The sequence below is a fragment of the Pollachius pollachius genome (assembly GCF_949987615.1).
Source record: "Pollachius pollachius genome assembly, chromosome: 20".
In the NCBI taxonomy this organism is placed as follows: domain Eukaryota; kingdom Metazoa; phylum Chordata; class Actinopteri; order Gadiformes; family Gadidae; genus Pollachius; species Pollachius pollachius.
In genome coordinates this window covers 906,151-926,808 of record NC_136953.1, presented here as the reverse complement: position 1 = coordinate 926,808, position 20,658 = coordinate 906,151, and the positions used below count along the sequence as shown (strand labels likewise).

At 44.8% G+C, this 20,658-nt stretch overlaps 2 protein-coding genes across 2 annotated transcripts in view; both read left to right on the top strand.

Annotated features, from left to right (window-relative positions):
- The first annotated feature begins 369 nt into the window (after positions 1-369).
- On the top strand, positions 370-18,050 carry LOC307091446 (interleukin-10 receptor subunit beta-like). Its single transcript, XM_079758425.1, has 7 exons — positions 370-499; positions 1,044-1,161; positions 12,797-12,975; positions 13,611-13,765; positions 14,036-14,183; positions 15,052-15,197; positions 16,082-18,050. The coding sequence occupies exons 1-7, from the start codon at positions 454-456 to the stop codon at positions 16,268-16,270; spliced, it is 981 nt and encodes a 326-aa protein (XP_079614551.1). The 5' UTR covers positions 370-453; the 3' UTR covers positions 16,271-18,050.
- A 1,037-nt stretch (positions 18,051-19,087) lies between these two features.
- LOC307091445 (interferon alpha/beta receptor 1b-like) overlaps positions 19,088-20,658 on the top strand; it is a 28,254-nt gene continuing 26,683 nt past the window's right edge. The window contains exon 1 of the mRNA XM_079758424.1: positions 19,088-19,271. Coding sequence (XP_079614550.1) covers positions 19,217-19,271 — 55 coding nt within the window. The 5' untranslated portion in view covers positions 19,088-19,216. The remainder of the gene's footprint in view (positions 19,272-20,658) is intronic.

Here is a 20,658-nt window from a genome sequence, read left to right as displayed (position 1 = left end):
AGTTAAATCAAGGTTTCCATTCAACTTATCCTAAAGCCCTATGTTTAGTTTCAGATATATAATGACTTGAGCATGAGGGGTTTTAAGTGCCTTCGAGTCATGAATATGTATAACATATGTGAGATGAAACACGTGGCTGCAGCTCGCCTCGGTTCCTCGAAGCGACTCATCCCCAGTTTCGTTTTCTGCGAGCCCCCGCCTCTAGTTCCGCGACAGTTGCTTGCAAGCGTCCAAAGGACCATAAGTAGAGTGGGCGGGACCTCTGTCTGCTAGAAAGGCATCCAATTGGTAGATAGCCGAGAGCCAGGTACCACTCACTTTATGTAAGGACCACTGATTGGTTGGTGCTTTTCGAACGTTGGATGTGTAACTCGCACACCAACACACACCCACACTCACACGCTGGAGACAAGGGAATATCAACACGACAGATGTCCTCTGACCCGGGACAAAATGAGGACATTCCTGACTGTGATAACACTTTGTTGTGCGACAAAAGGTATCGATTTATCTTTGATTATCTGAACTTCAACTGGTATGTATTGTTCCTCGATAGAGTAATCAATGACAGTAGTAGAGGAGGGTCCGTATGCTGTGGTTGTGTAGCGAAAGTAAAGGAGGGCAGCTTCACCTGTAGCTTTACCTGCATCCGGAAGTGTGCTGGTTCGGTCCCCGGCTCCTGCCGAGGACAGGAGCCGGGGACCGATCCCCGAATCCTGTCCCTGAGCAAGAAACCTCACCCTAACTGCACCCGACGAGCTGGCTGTCGCCCTGTTTGGCTGACTCCACCGTGTCCGTGAATGGGTGAATGTTATGAATGGGTGAATGCGATTTGAGTGGCCACTGGTTAGAATAGCGCTGTATAAATAGGGTCCATTTACCATTTATTTGATGTTGAAGCTTTACAGAAGCAACACGGGTCATAGTGAGTGGTGGAGCAGAAACGAAACTTAGTTCATGGAATCAACAATGCAATTGGTTTAGCCTAATCTGATTCATATTCTTCATAGCAACAGGTTAATAACCACCCACTCCCTCTGCAGCGGTTCTGTGTGTCCTGGATGAACCAAGGAACGCCCGCTTGACCTCGTTGAACATGGACCTTGTTCTGCGGTGGGATCCGCCTCGAGACCCAGAGGTCCTCTACACGGCGGAGTTCAAGTGAGTGTGTGCGTGTGCGTGTGCGTGTGTGTGTGTGTGTGTGTGTGTGCGTGTGTGTGTGTTCTACACGGCGGAGATCAAGTGAGTGGACTCAGACGGACATTATCTAACTGAAACTACCATCATCTTCCCGTTTTCTGTCAAATCGAATGTAAGACTTGTGGTGTCATGTGACGCTTGTGGAGAGGCACATGTGCTATTCAGAGACCCCTATTGGACGGAAAGATGCACACCATCAGCCAAAATACACATACAATAATTCATTTCATTCATAAATCTTAAATCAAATACAGTATAGGCTAGTTTCTAACTCACATTCAAGTATAGATTCATAGCAAATAAGAGTTTACTGAGTTATAGCTTAACGTATTGGTTTATAGGGGGATATGGCACCTCATCCACTACTGGTATCTTACTTTTAGAACAGCAGGCCTGTCGGACAAGTTGCTATTCCACACTTGGTGAAGTGTGCATGTGCCAATCAGCCTACACCTCGCAGACACACAAAGCATGCACGCACATGCACGAAAAGCAACTAAATAGTCTGGGAATGTTGCAATTTTCGCAACAGTCCCAGAATTTGTCAACCAATCCCACACGGTGCGAAGTTCCATTAATCATTGGAGAAAAAAGGTCTGGGGCGGGGTTAAGCTGTAAAAAGGGGGGGGGGGGGGGGAGTGAAAACAATCAAAAAGTAAACAAGCATGGATATTACTGCGGACCGGCCGAACTCCTTCTCCCTCATCCTGGTGCTGAATGTGTTAAATGCATCAGCATTTTCCTGTGTTTTCCAGCATACTTTTTATGTGGGTGTCTGTCCAAATGTCCAATAGACCTTCCATCTCCTCTATACTCCATGTTGAGACACGACTCATTTTCAATGACTGTCTGACAATGTGCATCCAAGTCACCGCTAATCAAACAATATTTCCAATAACGCGCGGCTACGGGAGGCTGATACGTCCAAAGAGGCGTATGATTTATAGAACTGGACCTGAACGAGGTGTGGTCGCTTTCACATCTCAAGCGAACCGCACCTGGGTTCGTTTGGAAGCGAACAGAGACCACCTCTCCGGCTGGGTCTCGGACCGGCTGTTTGGTCCTCTCCCGAGTTCAATGGCTTGTATTCACACCAGCCCAAAAGGTCCGCACCAGGGATTTTTTGGTTTAGTTCGAACCAAACAAGGCAGGTGTGAATACGTCCAATTTCACTAAGGGGCTTCTGTGAATGAACACAATTTTCAGTTTCAGAAGAAGCTGTTTGTTATTATTATTTTCAACTAACCAATAGTAGTTGCCATGCATTAAAAAAAATCAATGCACTTTGACCTATGAATAACAGTTATGTTATTGTTAGAATAGTTGATTTGCATGCATAGTATACTACACTTTCTATTGAACAATTACCCCTGTAACCCATAAATTGACTCGTTTCATAATCAAATCAAAACCTCACGCACTAGCTGTTTTCACACATAAGTAAGTCCTGATATTCTCCTGCTATTCTCCTGATGGGCCGTATGTGTGAACAACATATCCTGACATTTGTACCCGGAAATCTCCTGAATAATACTACCCATGAGGTAGTATTTCTCTGTAGGAAATGTAAATTACCTTATATGTGAATAAGGAGTAGAAAGTCTGTATTTCTCACACAACTTGAGTGGGAATGTTGATGACGTTTCCATCTTCATTTGCATGTCATTGAGATGCACCAAAAATGACAATCAGCCTGTTGCCAAAAAATATTTAAATGTTGACATTGCTTTTCAGAGTCATTCGTGGTGAACTTTTAATTACCCTAAAAGTACACATAACACAATACATTATAATGCATGACTTCACAGCTGCATGCCTTTATAGATTATTTTTATTATTATTATTACTGGAAACAGTTAGTTGAACATTCTAGGGTCCCGTCCGGCCACTCCCTGTGAACCGCCTCTTACGTCATATCCCGCCCCTTTCAAGCCAACCCCCCTAAACTAATTCTTGGTTAGTTCTAATGATGTCTAAAAGACATTGATGTCGGCATATAAAGCATGAATCACCCTTAAGTGTGATTCCGACATTTTAAAGCATTCCAATTTTAAAATGTCCAGAATAGCTTGGAATCGCGTGCTTCTTTTCAGATTGTTTTAATAATTTATACTATTTTAGATATTCTACTTTTAAAATACTATTTTTTAAAATGGAAGTCAATGGGACACTTACTACTTCAGACTTCGTAACTTGGTCAATATTTTATCGTTAACCTTACTTCAAAGGTTTAACAAATCAACACACTTGTATCTTCAATAACTGAATTTCGATTACCTTTTATACTTTTTTCAAAATCACAGTTTAAGTTGCATGTAGGCTTGTTGTCAGTTGGTCTCATTGATGATACGCTGTGGTTAGAGCGTGAGGACGTGCAGGCAATGTTGCCAGATTGGGCTGTTTTTCTCGCTCAATTGGACTACTTTTTGTGACGTTCAGGTAGCGTTGCCAGATTGGGCGATTTCTCCTGCCAAATTGGGCTACTTTTAATAATGTTAGGCTTGAAAAATGAGCATTAGGCGAGTACATACAATTAAGGCTGGTTTAAAAAATGGCGGGATACTTACTACTACTACTAGTACAGCTAGTATTACTACTGCTACTATCTTAAAGCTTTGACAGTATTACAGTTTAGCTTCCAGCTTTTTTTATTTCAACATTTTGCTTCTTCAGGTAATGTAGTTCAGCATTAGTCAGTTTTTGACCTCAGCTTCCAGGTGCCCTGTGCACTGCAATACATTTGACCTTTCAGATTCTTCAGTTGAATGCATTTTACAATTCTGCATTTTTAGCAATGCTTTGAGCTTTTCATTTAGCTGTCACTTTATTTGTTTCCAACCATTTATATTTTCTTAAATGGTGTGCATGTTTACATTGTTCCCTCCATTTACACTTTTGAACCATTTAGACTTTTTACATTTAGACTTTAGAACTTTCGTTGAAATCCTCTTCACTTGATTTAAGCCTTTTGACATTACATTACGTCTTCAATTCAATTTTATTTGTATAGCCCTTAATAACCATTACAGTCTCAAAGGGCTTATGAGACTGACCACTAGCTGTGAGATGTCTACACCGCAGGTCAAAACGAGGTCCAGCGTGTTTCCACCGGTGTGGGTTGGGTGCTGGACGAGCTGTTTGAAGCCAAGCGTATCTGTAATGGACAGAAAAGCCCTTGCGAGGGCATCAGATGGGTTATTCACATGAATGTTGAAATCCCCAATGAGCAAAATATTGTCTGAATATGTAGCCAGATCAGCTGCAAAATCAGAAAACTCATCAACAAAAAGTGAATACGGTCCTGGGGGACAGTATACTACAGCTAAAACGAAAGAGTCTGGAACTCGTTTCGCTTGTCGGGGAGCTGAGGAGCAGAACGCAAGCACCTCAAAGGATCTGAATATATATCTATTCTTTGGCTTTAAATTAAGTTTAGGATTAGATATCAGGGCTACTCCACCACCTTTCTTAACTTCTCTAGATACTTGGGCGCTAACGTAGTTGGGGGGAGTAGCTTCGTTTAGGTGTAGAAACTCATCTGGTTTTAACCAGGTTTCACAAAGGCCCAGTATGTCGATCTTATAATCAACAATTAGATCCTGGACCAAGAGCGCCTTAGATGAAAGCGACCTTATATTCATGAACCCTATTCTGAGTGCTTCCATTTTATTATTTTCAGAGGAAGTCCGGTTAACACTCAGCTCTTTTCTACCGGACCAAAATTAACTCCTCCGCCTCAAACCCCAGGAAACTGTTTTCCTTGTTCTCTTCCCTCAACCCTCCCTCCCCTCCTCCTCCTTCCTGCCTCACTTCTGATGACTTTGTTACCTACTTTACCGGGAAAGTAAAGGACATTAGCTCCTCTTTTATCACTGCCACCATCCTCCCTCCCCCCACCCCCACCTCTGCCTTTACCCAATTCATCCCTCTCACCTCAGACGAGGTCAAGAATTATAACATCTAACCATGCCACCACCTGCCCCCTGGACACTATCCCTTCCTCCCTCCTCCAGGCTGTGTCAAACGACATCCTGCCATTTCTCACCGCACTTATTAACTCCTCCCTCACTTCTGGCATTGTTCCAACGTCTTTCAAGACTGCCAGAATAAAGCCTCGCCTCAAAAAACCAACCCTTGATACCACTGACATCCAGAATTACAGACCGGTATCTCTTCTTTCATTCCTCTCTAAAACATTGGAACGTGCCGTCGCTAACCAACTGTCCTCATCTCTCATCTAACAACCTGCTTGACCCTCACCAGTCAGGCTTCAAAAAAGCACACTCCACTGAGACGGCTCTCCTCGAGGTGACTGAGTCCCTCCGTGCGGCCAGTGCCTCGTCCCTCTCATCGGTTCTCATTCTCCTTGACCTGTCTGCAGCATTTGACACTGTGAACCACCAGATCCTCCTTGCCACTCTCGCCGAACTTGGCATAGCTAAATCTGCCCTTTCCTGGTTCACATCCTACCTGATGAATCGCACTTATCAGGTAACATGGAATGGCTCCTTGTCCAAACCTTGCACGCTTGATACAGGTGTCCCTCAAGGCTCTGTACTGGGGCCTCTTCTGTTCTCCCTCTACACCAGATCTCTGGGCTCTGTAATTACATCCGACGGCTGTTCCTATCACTGCTATGCTGACGACACTCAGCTATTTCTCTCCTTTCCCTCATCTGACAAAGCCCTGATTGCAACACGCATATCTGAATGTCTGGCAGAAGTTAGCATCTGGACAACTGCCAATCACCTGAGGCTTAACCTCAACAAGACTGAGCTCCTCCTAATACCAGGGAAAGATTGCCCTCACATGGACTTACTGGTCACTGTTGAGAACATCACTGTATCTCCTTCTCCAACTGCCAAAAACCTTGGTGCAGTGTTGGACGATCAGTTATGCTGTACCGCAAACATCACTGTGGTGGCCCGATCCTGCAGATTTGCACTTTACAACATCCGCAGGATCCGGCCCTTCGTCACAAGGGAAGCAGCTCAGCTTCTAGTCCAATCACTGGTCATCTCCCGCCTCGACTACTGCAACTCGCTCCTGGCTGGACTCCCTGCCTCTGCGATTAAACCCTTGCAGCGCATCCAGAATGCGGCAGCGCGCCTCGTGTTCAACCTACCAAAGTTCTCACATGTAACCCCCCTCTTCCGAGACCTCCACTGGCTCCCTGTAATAGCTTGCATCAGATTCAAGATGATGGTACTGGCATTCAAGGCAGTCGATGGAACTGCCCCTGCCTACCTCCAAGCATTAGTAAAGCCACACACCCCAGCTCTATCCCTCCACTCAACTACCTCAGCTGGACGTCTGGTACCGCCATCGCTAAGAGCAAGCAAAGGTCGATCAGCGAAGTCACAACTTTTCTCTGTTTTGGGACCTCAGTGGTGGAACGAACTCCCTACCGATGTCAGGATCGCAGAGTCGCTCACCAGCTTCCGCAAAAGACTCAAAACTCACCTGTTCAGAGTTCACCTCGACTCTGCATAGAAACCAATGCACAGCCACCATTGAATGTTGTACGTCCTGGCACTTGCACATTTCACTTATTGAAGGTACTTAATTGTGTAGCATCTACAGTAGCTGCTATCGTTGCTTTACACGGGGAATGGGTTAGCCTAGCGATTGTAATACTTGCACTTGGTTCTATGAACGTTTTTACTGTACCGACAGCGATATATTGTTTCACTTCTTATGACAAAGTACTTATTGTAACAAATGCACTTATTGTAAGTCGCTTTGGATAAAAGCGTCTGCTAAATGCCCTAAATGTAAAATGTAAATGAACATCTTTACTGTACCGACAGCGATATATTGTTTCACTTCTTATGACAAATGTACTTATTGTAACAAATGCACTTATTGTAAGTCGCTTTGGATAAAAGCGTCTGCTAAATGCCCTAAATGTAAATGTAAATGTAAGCTCTGAGGCGATCAGTGAGATAGCGAGATTTCGACATACTGGTCGCGGCCTTTGCCTGCGGGTTTTACACCTCGAGACAGCACGAGGCCGCACCACCGTACACATAGGTAGAGTGTTATTTTCAGAGGGAGTCTGGTTAACACTCAGCTCTGTAGAGATTGGTGCAATAGATATATCTTCCTGATAAACTGGTTCAGCTAACCCACCTGCTGTTCTAGACTCTGCAACGTGAACTATCATGTTGCTAGCAGGTTTGCCAAACTCCTGCAACCCAGCGTGCTGTGAGTGGATGAGTCACGCCTGGATAAGACATCTGTCTATGTTTTTTGACATAATTGCGGCGCCTAACCCAGTAGGGTGTAGGCCGTCTCTCATGAGCACACCAGGGCGACCCCACAAGGAGGGCCAGTTATCAATGAAACCAAAGCCCTGCTCCGAACTAAATCGTGCCAGCCAGCAATTTAGAGACAATAATCTGCTATAACGCTCATCATTACCCTTATCGGGTAGAGGGCCAGAGAGAATTAATCGATGCCGACACATCTTTATGGCGAAGTCACAAAGCCTAGCTATGTTGCTTTTTGTGACCTCGGTTTGTCTCGTCCTGGCATCGTTGGTGCCGACATGAACTACAATGTTGTCGAAACTAGTGTCGGTGTTTGGTGCATCTAATTTAACTCCGTATGTTGTCTGACTGCATGCCAGCACCCTGAGATTAGCTTCAATGTCGGGAGCCGTGGCCCCGAGTAGGCAAATAATTTTCGCTGGCGAGTGTAGCCTAACTTTACGTGTAACAGAGTTGCCTTTGACTAGCGTTTTTACCCCCGAAAAAGACTTGCGAGGCAGGCTGCTGTCCGCCTTCGCAAGTGGTGCTGCCGACAGGATTGCCTTGACGGAGTCACTGCTAACGATAGCGTTAGCTCTACAAGTCCGCCTGGCGGGTCTCTTCTCTATACTTTCTGGAGTATCTGTTTTCTTTATGCTCACCCTTTCATCCTCTAACTGAGAGATACGTCCCTCTAACAGAGCTATCTTATCCATGAGAAAGGCGGAACAAGGGCAACCAGAGTCCATGCTTACCGTTGTTGACGCAGACGGAGCTCCAACGAGGAAACAGCGACTGCAATACAGAGTATGCAGAACAGGTCGCAGATATAAATACCGGAAAAATAGATACAAACCGAGATACAAACCGAGATAGCAGGTCGACGCTAAGCGTCCTGCTAACCAAACCAAACAAACCAAACCGGCTACCCGAAAGTTGCGTCCGCGGCGTCACACGGCAGCCTCGGGTCAGCCTGTGGAGAGAGAGCAGGTTACACAGCACACACCATGCTCAAACTGTGCTTAAACTATGTGTCTTTATTAAAACATATTTTAACCTCACTTTGCATACATTTTCTAGTTGATTATATTTTGCGCTCAGAAATTTGTTACATTATCGGCCGGGGTTACCACATTAAAGCTATGTGTTTAATTACAACTAGAGGTTGAGTGTGTGCAATCCCTGGTATTTTATAGTAGTATAGATTATTGATTAAAGTATAAGTTCAAGTATGTTAGTTAGTTAGGCCTTTAAATTTCCATAGGCTATCGACGAAGCTCTTTCACACCTTCGGTCTTGGGCCCTGAGCTCTTTCTATTAGGTCTTGTTTGGTGAGTTCCCACAGGTTGGCATTAGAGATGGTGGTGGGCCAGTCTGAGGCAGAGGAAGGTCTGCAGCTTATTGCGTATAGTGGTGGTAATTCTCCAAGATTCTGAGCCAGTTTGGGTTGAAGGTTTGCAGTTTGGTCATGAGTGACCTGACCATGAGTGTTTTTTGCCTTCCAGATATTGTGTAGTATGTTGAATGTTGTCTTTGCTCTTCCCATCCTGGCTTGGACATCGTCCTCCCTGTCATCTTCCACTGAAATGATGCTACCAAGGTATGTGAAGCTGTTTACATCCTCTAGTGAGTTTTCGTCCATGATTATGGGTGAGTTATTCTTGCTGTTGATATGCATTACTTTAGTTTTTGATGAGTTTATTTTGAGTTCAAGCAAAGCAGCCGTTTTATCCAGTTTCCCTGAGTTTTTTTTTCTGAATCTGTTGATGTGTGTGAGCAAGTAGTGCCAGTTCATCAGCGGAACCTAGATCTTCTAGCTGCTCGGTCACGCTCCACTGTATGCCGGTTCGTCTATTGTTGGTTGTTTCTTTCATCACCCAGTCTATGCAGAGGAGGAAAAGGAAGGGTGAGAGCAGGCACCCCCAGGACCTCAAATGCAAATGATTTGCATCCTTCATGAAGGACTTGACATTCCATCCCTCTGTAGGTGCTCCTTATGATGTTGATGATCTTTGCTGGGATCCCTTAATGAGCACTTCCCACAGCATTTCCCTATCCACACTGTCAAAGGCTTTTTCAAAATCAATGAAGTTCACATAGACAGAAGAGTTCCATTCGATGGACTGAAATCTGGCCTCCACAGGATCTGTTCTTCCTGAGGCCAGCCTGGTTTTCCCTCAGTTTGGTATCAACCCCCTTCTGGATCCTCTCGATGCAGTTGAGCACCTTCCGAGGTGTTGAAAGGACCATTATTCCTCTGTAGTTTTTGGACTCCCAGAGGTCTCCTTTCATGGGGATTTTCACGATGTGGCCATCCTTCCAGTCAGATGGGACATTTTCGGCCTCCCAGATGGCTTTCATGAGGTGATGGAGCATGTTGGTTGAGGTTTCAATGTCGGCTTTATAGAGCTTCTGCTGGAATCCCGTCTGTCCCTCTGCTTTCCCTCCTCTGAAGGCCTCAATGGCTTTTCTGATTTCTGTTTTGGTGGGGGGGGGGTTGCAGTTTATCTCCAACAGGTTTGGGGCTGTTGGGATATCTGCTGTCAGTAGCAGAGGCTGCCTGTTTAGCTGGGCACGGTTTCCGGATAACGTTCACTCTTAGCGCGCCACGAAGACTCTTACGTTTAGACTTATCAAAGTTGTTAACCTCTATAGGCGTGGTTCCTGAACGGTCTCTTAGGAGTCTTCTTAGGAAACACTGCTTACGTTGTTCGTAAACGACGCTGTCCATGTGAAATCGATTGCTGAAATCGATTGCTCAGAGATCAATTTTCCATTTCATGACAGCGTTCTGTCATGCAAAAAATATGGATAGAAACAGCAGAGGAGATTGAGGCAATCACATCGTTAATTACGTCTGTCGCAGCCGTTCAAAAGGGTGAATGGCTTGTTGATTATTTATGAAAATAGACATTTTGAAATGAAAGCTAAATTTAGAATAGTTTATTTAGCTTATTATATAATACTGTTTCTGCTGAGACTGCTTTGCTTTTTGCTACCTGCCTGTGTGCGGGCTTTTTTTTTTGAAGTTGCGAGTTTTTGAAATGATTGGGAGGCGAGTCAAGCTGACCTCGCCTGCTGTACCGCATATGTACTGTACTGTATATTGGTGAAACACTGCCAATGTGGCAGCTCCATGCGCAACAGGGATATCTAAAAGTTACTGTACAGTGGCGGTGACTAGCGTCAGGAGCTGAAACATCACTACGGTAGAGCTAAGGAGGTTCTACGAGCGCTTCAGACCAACCTTACCAACGAACGATGTAAGAAAGAGATTCCTAGCTAAGGACGTTTAGGGAAACACGCGAGATGTTAAGGTAGAACTTAAAGTAGAGGTTACGAATGACGGTTTCGGGAAACCGATGGACTGAACGCTCTCTGAAGTGTTCAGTCCATCTCTTCGCCTGGTCTTCTTTGGTTGTGAGGAGAACACCCAGTGAGTTTTTAATGTGTGCCTGTGTATGTCTGAATTTGCCTGTGAGCTATCTTGTAGTAAGGTATAGATCCTTCAGGTTGTTCTTTCCGGCTTCTTCTTCTGCCTGTTAAAAAAAATAACAGGCAGAAAAAAATCCTCAATAAATGTATTCTTCTCTCTCCTTACACTTCTTTTCACTTTCTTGTTTGCTGCTGCATATTCTTTCTGTGCCTTGGCTGCTCTGGTTTTATTTCACTTTGCTCCCTCTTTTTTCTTCCTTCTCTCACTCTCTGTCTCTCTCTCACTTTGCTGTCTGTATCTCTGGATAGCTTGCTGTCTGTCTTCCTTCTCCCTACTACTTCTTCGCATGTGTCTTTCCACTTGGTTTTCAGACTTTTCCTTATCTCCTTCACTTTACTTGGGGTTTCTATTTCTAGAGCTTGGTACCGGTTGTGTAGTGCCACTTTGTAGAGTTCTGATGTACCTATATCCTGAAATTGCTGTGTGTTGATTGAGCCTTCCTTTCCTATGCTTCATGCATTTTAACTTCAGCTGAATCTTTGCGAGGAGGTGGTGGTCAGATCCTGCGTCTGTTCCTCTTCTGGCTCTGAAATCCAGTAGAGAGTGTCTAAAATTCTGTTTTATGCAGACGTGGTCTATCAGATTTTTCATCCATGAAGACACCCAGTTGGCTTTATGGATGTTCTTGTGTTGGAATACTGACCCATTGATTACCAGGTTGTTTTCTGCACAAGCTGCTGCAAAGCCACTCTCCATACTCCTTCAATAGTCCCATTACTGTCTCAAATCCATTGTATTATCCCCCTATCTTTGCATTCATGTCTCCCATCAAGATCATGATGTCCTTCCCTTTCCTGGCCTGGATAATGGTAAATAGTTGGTTGTAGAATGGGTCCTTGGTTTCATCATCAGTGGCGTTGATGGGAGTGTAACATTGTACCACTTGGAGTTTTATTTTCTTGTGGTTGGTCTTGAATTTGGCGGTGATGATCTGTGAGTTGATGGGTTCTCAGCTGATAAGGGCCCTCTGTGCTTCTTTGGACAGCATGAACGCTACTCCCTCGGTGTTTGGTGCAGAGGCATCTGGATGTCCTGAGTAGAGTATGGTCTCTCCACTCAGCAGCTTGACCTGCCCTGACTGGAGCCTGGTGGTTTCCCCAAGACCCCAGTCCATGGTGAGGCTATAGGGTGGGCCGTAGCCCTTTGCAGCATAGAAGGCAAGAAACGGTGACCTGACTGGCATGAGGAGAAGCTACCAGGTTGTTGAGGTGTGGGGTAGCAAATGAGAGTTTGGGGAGGTTGGAGAGCAGCCGGATGCTGGACCTGTGTCTGCTGGATGAGCTGCAGAGGCAATGGCACCGGCCAGAAGGGAGTCGCAGCATCCTACACACATTGGCCTGACACGCTGAGGACCGCGTGGCTGACGACCCACCACCTGAAGACCACCTAGGCTACTGTGACTCTAAGAAGCTTGCTTCTACCTGGGATTCAAACTGTGGATCTGCATAGTTGTGGTAGGGAGGGCCATGACAGATCCAAGTGCCCTGTGTGCAGAGAGGATGGAACCCAGGACAGATCCCTGAGGGACCACAGTAGTGCGACTACAAGGGTTGGACTTAGATCCTTCCGTTTGGCGGTCCATGAGGAGGGATGTTCCTGGGTGTGGGTACAGTGGATACCGTCATGTTGGTTCAGATTTGGTTCCGGTTTCTGTCACGTAGATCTGACAAGCTTTTGTTCTAGTAGAGAGGAACACACACACACACACACACACACACACACACACACACACACACACACACACACACACACACACACACACACACACACACACACACACACACACACACACTCTTTTCACCCACAACAACAACTGATCTTGTGCTAATCCGGCTGGTTTAATTTCCAGCTCGATGGTGTTCGACTTCAGGCCTGGTTGTGTGAACACCAGTGCCCACTCCTGTGACTTCACCGCTGAAGCCAGTTCCCTGACCGTGTACGGGACGTACAGAGGCCGAGTGAAGGCCCAGCGGGGCCAGGAGAGCTCCGTCTGGGTGGAGAGCGGGCCGTTGACCCTGGATATGAACAGTAGGTGGAGGCGGTGCTGTTGGTTTATTCACTCATGTTCCTGCTGTCAGTATGTAATATGTCAATATCATTTGTTGACATCAATGGCTTCTACCCTAAAATAACATTGCTGCACTGTGATTACCATTCAGCGGCATCATCTAGCGTAAGGGACTACACTCATTGGGATTATGATATTTTAAATGTATCTAGAGCCCGACCGATACTGGATTTAAGGGGTCGTTGCCGATATTAGTGAGTAAAAAATTACTGCTGTCTATATATTGGCCGATATTCAAAATATAGAAATATCTGCCTTTATTCTGTGTATGTATTCATCGTTGCATCAAAGGGGTGGGGCAGCTCCTTGGGATTGGCTGCTCACCCTTCCGCGACGCTGCAGGCCACAGCCACATCGTATTAAAACCCAGAGCTAAAGGGACCAATGACCTGTAAGGTGATGGCTACTGACCTCCACACAGAACACAATGTCAATCTGTTGGTGTGAGGGAGCGTTTATGCCGATGTGCTCAGTTAAAATATTTAGAGGTTCAGACAGACAGTAGAAGATTTATAAAGAGGTGCTTACGTTAATAAATCAACACCATTTCTAAGTATTTTTTATTGCCGTCCGTCTCGCCCTCCCCTGGTCCCAGCCACCATAGGTCCCCCTAACGTCACCCTGGTCTCCCACGGGGTTCACATGACCATAAACATCAGAGACCCCGTCTTCCGTATCTCAAAGATGAGGGAAGTCTACAACAAAGCCAGCTACAACATCACCTACTGGAAAGAGGGCAAGGAGGGCAAGGTAGGTGCAGCAAAGGTCCATGCCACATGCCACCTAGGTGGCTTCTTTTGGGCTCCTCGTGACCAAGGACCCAGGGTGGTGGTGGTGGTGGTTAATGGCCACGGGGCTCCGCTGCCATCCAGGAGATGTCCCCACTGCGTGTGGAGACGGCTGGTCTAACCTCTGCACACTGATTACTACAGAGCCGTCTGTCCCCTCTGTCCCCCAGGTTTATAACAGAGCCGTCTGTCCGTCCAGGTTTCTAACAGCCGTCTGTCCCCTGTTCCCCAGGCCCAGAGTCTAATCGTGCAGCAGAACCCAGTGGTTCTGAGTGACCTGGAGCCCCTGAGCCGCTACTGTGTGAAGGTGCACGTCAGCACGCACAACAACCACAGAGCCGGCCAGGAGAGCAGGGTCACCTGTGAGAAGACGGCTGAACGTGAGTCCGCCTGAGACCTCTCTAGGGTCTCCCCCCGCTGTTCTTTATGTACTAACGTGGTGCTAGGAGGGGGTGCCATTCATGCTTCATCACTTGGTTTAGTTTGATATATTATTATAGATTATGTTATTTCTTTTAAGTGTTTTTGGTGTTGCCAAAGGGAAACAAACTGACGAAAACCAAGAAGAGATGTAACATTTAGGTAGGCTGGCGGGATGGAGTTAAAGTTGTAGGTTAACCAACTGTTTCAGCTCGAAGTCCAACACGGTGAGATAAAAGTGAATTTTGGATGAAAGTTCTAGGAAGGAGGGGGCCGTGTTATCCCCATATTACCACAGACGGCAACCTTGTATTACTTTAGTAGTGCCCTCGTTGTGGGGGGCGCTGAATGGAGCGATGCTGTATATGAAAGGCCAGACACACTGGTGTTACATCGTCTGACGTGGACATAAATCAATCGACACATCCACACACACCTGGCCGCCAGTGTCCCCTTGCCAAGACACAGAAGAGTATACTAAAGGGCATGTCGACCTCACCAGCGCTCAGAGCAGACTGGAACGTTCACTAACTGGTTCAAAGACGGCCCAAACATAGCATCATACCCCTGTTAATCTAAACGATGGTCTCATTTTAGTAATAGTGAAAAAATGGCATAGATTACATTAAGTTTTAAATTGATGATCAAATAAGATCATAAACAAGTCATAAAAGGAGGTTCACCATCCCATTAAACTTTTTCAAACTTTACATTTGACCCTACATTTAACCTGCATCTGAGGGTCAATGTAGGGTCACAAACATTGGGGGGGTGCCCCCCCCCCCCCCCCCCACTGAGTGAGCCTTCTTCTTCTCTGGTTCTTGACAGGAGAAAGGACTCCGTGGCTGGAGGCGGTGCTGACGTTTGTTTTCATGGTGATGGGGGTGAGCGTGGTGGTGGTGGCAGTTCTCTACCGCAAGAGGCTCTCCAGCTTCCTCTGTCCCAGCGTCTCGCTGCCGCAGCACTTCAAAAAGGTGTGTGTGTGTGTCAATCAATATTCTGGAATGTCACTCAAAACAACCCTTTAACCCATTCAGACCGGATCACGCCTCTGTGCGTGTTTACCTTTAAGACCGGATTGAGCATCAATGCGTGTTTACCATTAACCCATTTGTACCGGCTGCGCGGAGCAACATTGTATCTACTAGATACAATGTCGAGAACCAACATTGTATCTACTAGATACAATGTTGCGCCGCACAGCAGCCGGTACAAATGGGTTAAATATCCCTTTTAATAAATGACATTTAGCTGTGGATCATATCCCTATGTCAGGGTGGCTGGTTTGATGTTCGACTCCTCTGGTCTGAATTGCAACAAATCAATCACACTCCTGACTGCCTCAGAATGTATGTAGGCTAGTTGGTTATTGTTTATTAAAGATAATGTATGATGATACATAAATGGAAACTATTAACGTCTTTACTTGACTTTAGGTTCCTCATTCTCATCTTCAAATGGAAACAGGGATAAAAAAGGAAATTCTGCATGTGTGAGGTTAAAGAAAACACTTCTAACACTAGATTCCACTAAATAAGAAGACATTTTATATGAACATAGGCAAATAAAGGAAAAAACTAATTTCCAATCTAAAGCTGTGAAATCTGTCTTATCACGCTTTGATATTTGGTCTTGAAAGGTGGATTCAGAATACTTAATTAATTGATAAATGCATTAATGCAAGTTTCTTACACCTCTGCCCTGCCCATAACCAACCACACTGGAATTGGTTTCCAGCAGTCCACTCCTAGCGTGTTCATATGGTATAAATGGAGTCCCCCATGGGGATTAGTTATGGGGCATCTTCCTATTCTATTACAATGTATGAACAACTGTTTTCTTTTCCATGTACTTGCAGAACGTATTTGAGAACCCCAGTTCACCCATCTCCGTGGCCATGGAGAACTATCGCCCCCCTGTGGAGACTTACGACCAGGTCAACGTCATGACCACTGAGCACAACACGGACGAGGGGCGCCCTCTAGCGGCGGAAGAGGACCACTGCAGCGCTCGATTTCCAACCGCAGAGTACCCGAGGCCTTTCTAATGGAAAGTGTGCCTTATAGAAGCACAACATGATGTTACCCGAGAGACAAAAGCTGAGCTGCACGGATGTGGTGCGGGGTCGAGGTTTCAGAAAGCCTGTATGGATTACTCTGGAAAAAGTGATTTTGTCTCAGAGAGCAAAGGATTATATTGAATTGCAACAGCCGAATCCATTCAAAGCCCAGGTGTAAACTGGCTGGGATCCCAGGCTCAGCGTGGCTCTGAGAGGGGAATGAATCCAAGCTGAGGGATTCACCTGGACCAGAGGCCATAGAGAGAAGAGTTGCGACACTCTGATCTCGCCGGCAGGGATGTCACGTGGTTCATGTAAGCCTGTATAGTTCCAGAACACGCCGCGCTGCCGCGTTCTTCAATGGGACTGACGACAGCGATTGCAATATTGAATGGTAAATATAAATTAAAAAACATACCCAAGTACTTTTCCGACTATTGTTGCATATTTGTAAATGTCAGTTTAACATTTGGAGTGGTAGGGTGACAACTGAAAGCTACTAGATATGTTTTTAAGTTTGCGGGAAAGCTTCACCATCGTGTTAGCCTGGGTAGCACTAGGCTACTGACTTTAGTGGCTTAACCTTAACTTTTACCTTACTACATCTCTTCTGAAATCAAAGACGATTCAAGATGTTTATTTTTGCGCAACTGGAATATTGGATTTCCTTGATTTTTCTTGTAATTCCGATTCACTTACCCGTGGTCAGAGAGCGATTGAGAAAGCAGAGTAGCAACAGTCCATTTAGAATTTAGTTTCCAGGCAACTTCTTCCAAAAACAAGAACAAAGTGAAGGAACAGGGATGGATATTGTATATAGAAGTGTTAACAAGAGAGGAATACGGTGAGGAAAGGAGACAATTAAAAAAGCAATACAAATAAAATGGACAACTGCTTATAAAACCCTCCAGCAAATGCAGATTCCACTGCCTAACATATGCACGCTGCAAAGGAGGATGCACCATGTAAAGCTGGACCCAGTGTTTGAGATGCTGAGTGTTTAGAAAAAAATCTTCTCCACATATATCAGGCTGAGGTTTGTGAAACCAAAATCAAGTGGGAACAAGTATGAATAAGAACAGCGAAGCAAACATACAGTCAGTGTGAACAAGAACAGCAAAGTAGAGCCAGGGGATATCAATAAATAAAACAATGTTAGTCATATGTGGAACAGGAACAACAAATGTGTAAACAGGTGTGCGTGTATTATATCTAATTAAACAAAAGCAACCTTATTTCTACTAGCTATAGCATCAGACACAGTACTCCAACACCGTAGCTAACGCTGTCAGGTTCAGCCGATTAAACCCGTCTTTAATCAACCTTATTGATCCTAGCAATCCTACATCAATAACTAACTAAATAAAAGTTGTCAGAGATTCACTACTTAACTTCTGGTGCAGTGATACCTTCACAGCTGGCGAAATCGAGCTGACCAACTAGCAGGCAATGACTGAAATATATATATATATATATATATATATAATTCCGCTGTGCACATACAAATAAAGATCAGTTATATGCATCATAAAGGCCCTCTGATGTAATTGTGTGGCGACCACGGGTGTGGGCGCCATGTTCCGGAGCCGCGGGGATTCTGGGAATTGGGGTTCAGTTGACAGAAGGGTTTTGTTATTTTATTCTATTGTTAGGTTAAGTGGGGTTTGGGGTCTTTATTGGTTGTGTGTTAATTGTGTGTTGTTCCATTGTTGTGTGATGTGTAGTGTGATCGGGACCATTAGTGAGAGTGTTGTGTGTGTTGGTCAGCTGTCCCGTGTTTCTGTTACGCTCGTGGTTGTTAATAAAGGCAGTCCGTAGTCGTGCGGTGTATGGGGCACGGAACTGCATCATTGGTTCAACCTGGGCTCCCGTCTCGTCCTTCCCGTGCTGCTCGCCACAATATAGAGAGTTGACAATTCAAAAGAGGCAGCAATTTAATCAATTTACCCCCGGAGATAACCTCACAGATGGCGAAGCCGAGCTAACAAACCAGCAGGCAATCTGTCATCTACAAAGATACAAATATACATAATTACGCTGTGCAGATACAAATAAATATCAGTATATGCATCATAAAGGGCCTCTGATACAATATTGACAGTTGACAATTCAAAAGACGATGCTATTTAATGCACTTACCACAGCAGTAACTCGACGGCCAGCAATGGAAATGAATGCTCTCCTACGCTGTCACACTCGGACCTGTAGCCTGATGTACTGCAGGTCAAAGGGTCATATGAATGAAAACACCTCCAGTCCCCCCGGATCTGGACCATTAGAGACAATCTAATGAACAAAGGGTTATTTTAGATCCTTGTCAACATGTCTGGCCGGTATATTTTCCACTGTGGAAGGTAAAAAGATACCGTGATAACAGTAAGACCCTGCCCGCAACCAACCTTGGGATATCTTTTGCTCAATACAAGAACACAAAACATGAATCTTACGGTTTGGAATGTACCCTGGATGAGTGATTTATAGTTGTACTGTGCGGCCATTAAAAAAAAATAATAATTGGAATTAGATATAACTATCATGTAACGGACTACTGTGAGATTGGCTGTCTGTACAAACATTGATCAGTCAGTCAGCCAACTTTAAACTGTATTAATGTATTGATACAGTTTAGTCTGTATTTTTTAAACCGTTATTAATGGGCCTGCATGCATACAATAAAACGTTTATAGAAATACCAAAATTATATTCACTTATTATATGAGTGTCGGAATTACTCTGAACTGCGCATGCGCAACGTGACGTAATGTGGTAGGAACAACAATCACGTCACGATACCAGACCGCGAGACTCCCGATACGGAAAGAGGCATCGCACGGACGGATAGAGAGCAGACCTGGGGACTGGAGCCTAGAACGATGGACGCTTCAACATAGAGGCTGTAAGAGGCGAGAGCGGTGTTCAAGGACCACCTCGACCATGTACTTCTTTGTCTACGGAATCATGTCCCTGGTTTGGCTCTCTTCAAGCGGGGGTGAGTGGTGCGGCTACAGGCTAACACTAGCCTGGGCTTTATATTGATCTTTTATATATATGTATATGACTGATGACACCTGTCATCAGTCTGTATGAACGGGATATGAAACCCGCCACACTAATCTTCGGTTCCGTCTTGGCTCTTTGAGTCGGGCCTAGCAACCTGTGTTTGTTGTCTGTGCCTGCTGGTGGAAATCAAACATTGTATTGATGATGTCCCTCCGCCCAGGAGTAGAGGAGAACGCAGAGTGAGACGTTCACTAACTACCTCACTTCAATAAAACATTGCATTATACCCCTGTTTCTCTTAATGATGGTCTTAGTTTAGTAACCGTGGAAAAAATGGCATAGGCCTACTATGTTGATGATCAAATAAGACGTAAGACAAAAAATAAGGTTTACCACCCCATCAAAATGGTTCACATTGTTTACCTAAAAGTAGGGATAAAAACATCTGGATAGGATGTGCAGCAGCCTCCACTGAGCATGATGACCCCCAGCGGTAATAGTTAGAGATAGAGAGATAGATAGTTTTTAATGTTGATAAATGCTTTAAATATATTATGCAGCTTCACTTTTTGACTTACCCATGTCAAAATACATAGGGTGAACTCAGCTAACTGCCCCACACATAACAAAAATCTTTATTTTCTCAAAAAAAACGCCATTTGATTTTATATAATTTTTACATGTTAAATGCTATAAATCTATTATGTGGCTTGACCTTTTGACCTACCCATATCAAAACACATCTGCTGAACTCAGCTAACTGCCCCACACATAACACAAAGCTTATTTTTCCAAAAACCCACCTTTTGATTTGATAGAAATATTTTACCCTCAAAATACGCTTTAGATCTATTATGCGGCATGACCTTTTCACCTATCGATATCAAAACATACCTGTGAACTATATACTATATTCAATTCAATTCAATTTTATTTGTATAGCCCTTAATCACCATTACAGTCTCAAAGGGCTTAACAAGTCAGATATTTATGACACCCCCCTTTACCCAAGTCCCCACAAGGGCAAGAAAAAACTCCCTTGAAATTAGCAAGGAAGAAATCTTGAGAAGAAACGCATAGTGGGGGATCCTTCTTCCAGGGATGGTCAGGAGTGCAATGGGTGCCATAATTGACATACAGGTAAATACATGCACAAAAATGGTGATGTGGTGCTGGGCGGTTGACCATGAGGAGAGTCCAGGCATCCAGTCCAGTCACCGCAACATGCTAGAACAGACAGAATAGTGAATTAGAACGGAACAGTACATAGCGGGAATGTATACTGCATTAACAAAACACAAACAACCAGAGTGGTCTTCACTTCGCATTTTCACAATCGTTTTCACAATCCTATGTTCCAAATGCAAGATCGTAGA

Bases quoted from the DNA above. Each gene is read 5' to 3' on its own strand.
- LOC307091446 (XM_079758425.1), top strand. From the start codon at position 454: ATGAGGACATTCCTGACTGTGATAACACTTTGTTGTGCGACAAAAG. The intron at 13,766-14,035 runs GTAGGTGCAGCA...CCTGTTCCCCAG, and splicing joins AAGAGGGCAAGGAGGGCAAG to GCCCAGAGTCTAATCGTGCA. The intron at 15,198-16,081 runs GTGTGTGTGTGT...ATGTACTTGCAG, and splicing joins TGCCGCAGCACTTCAAAAAG to AACGTATTTGAGAACCCCAG.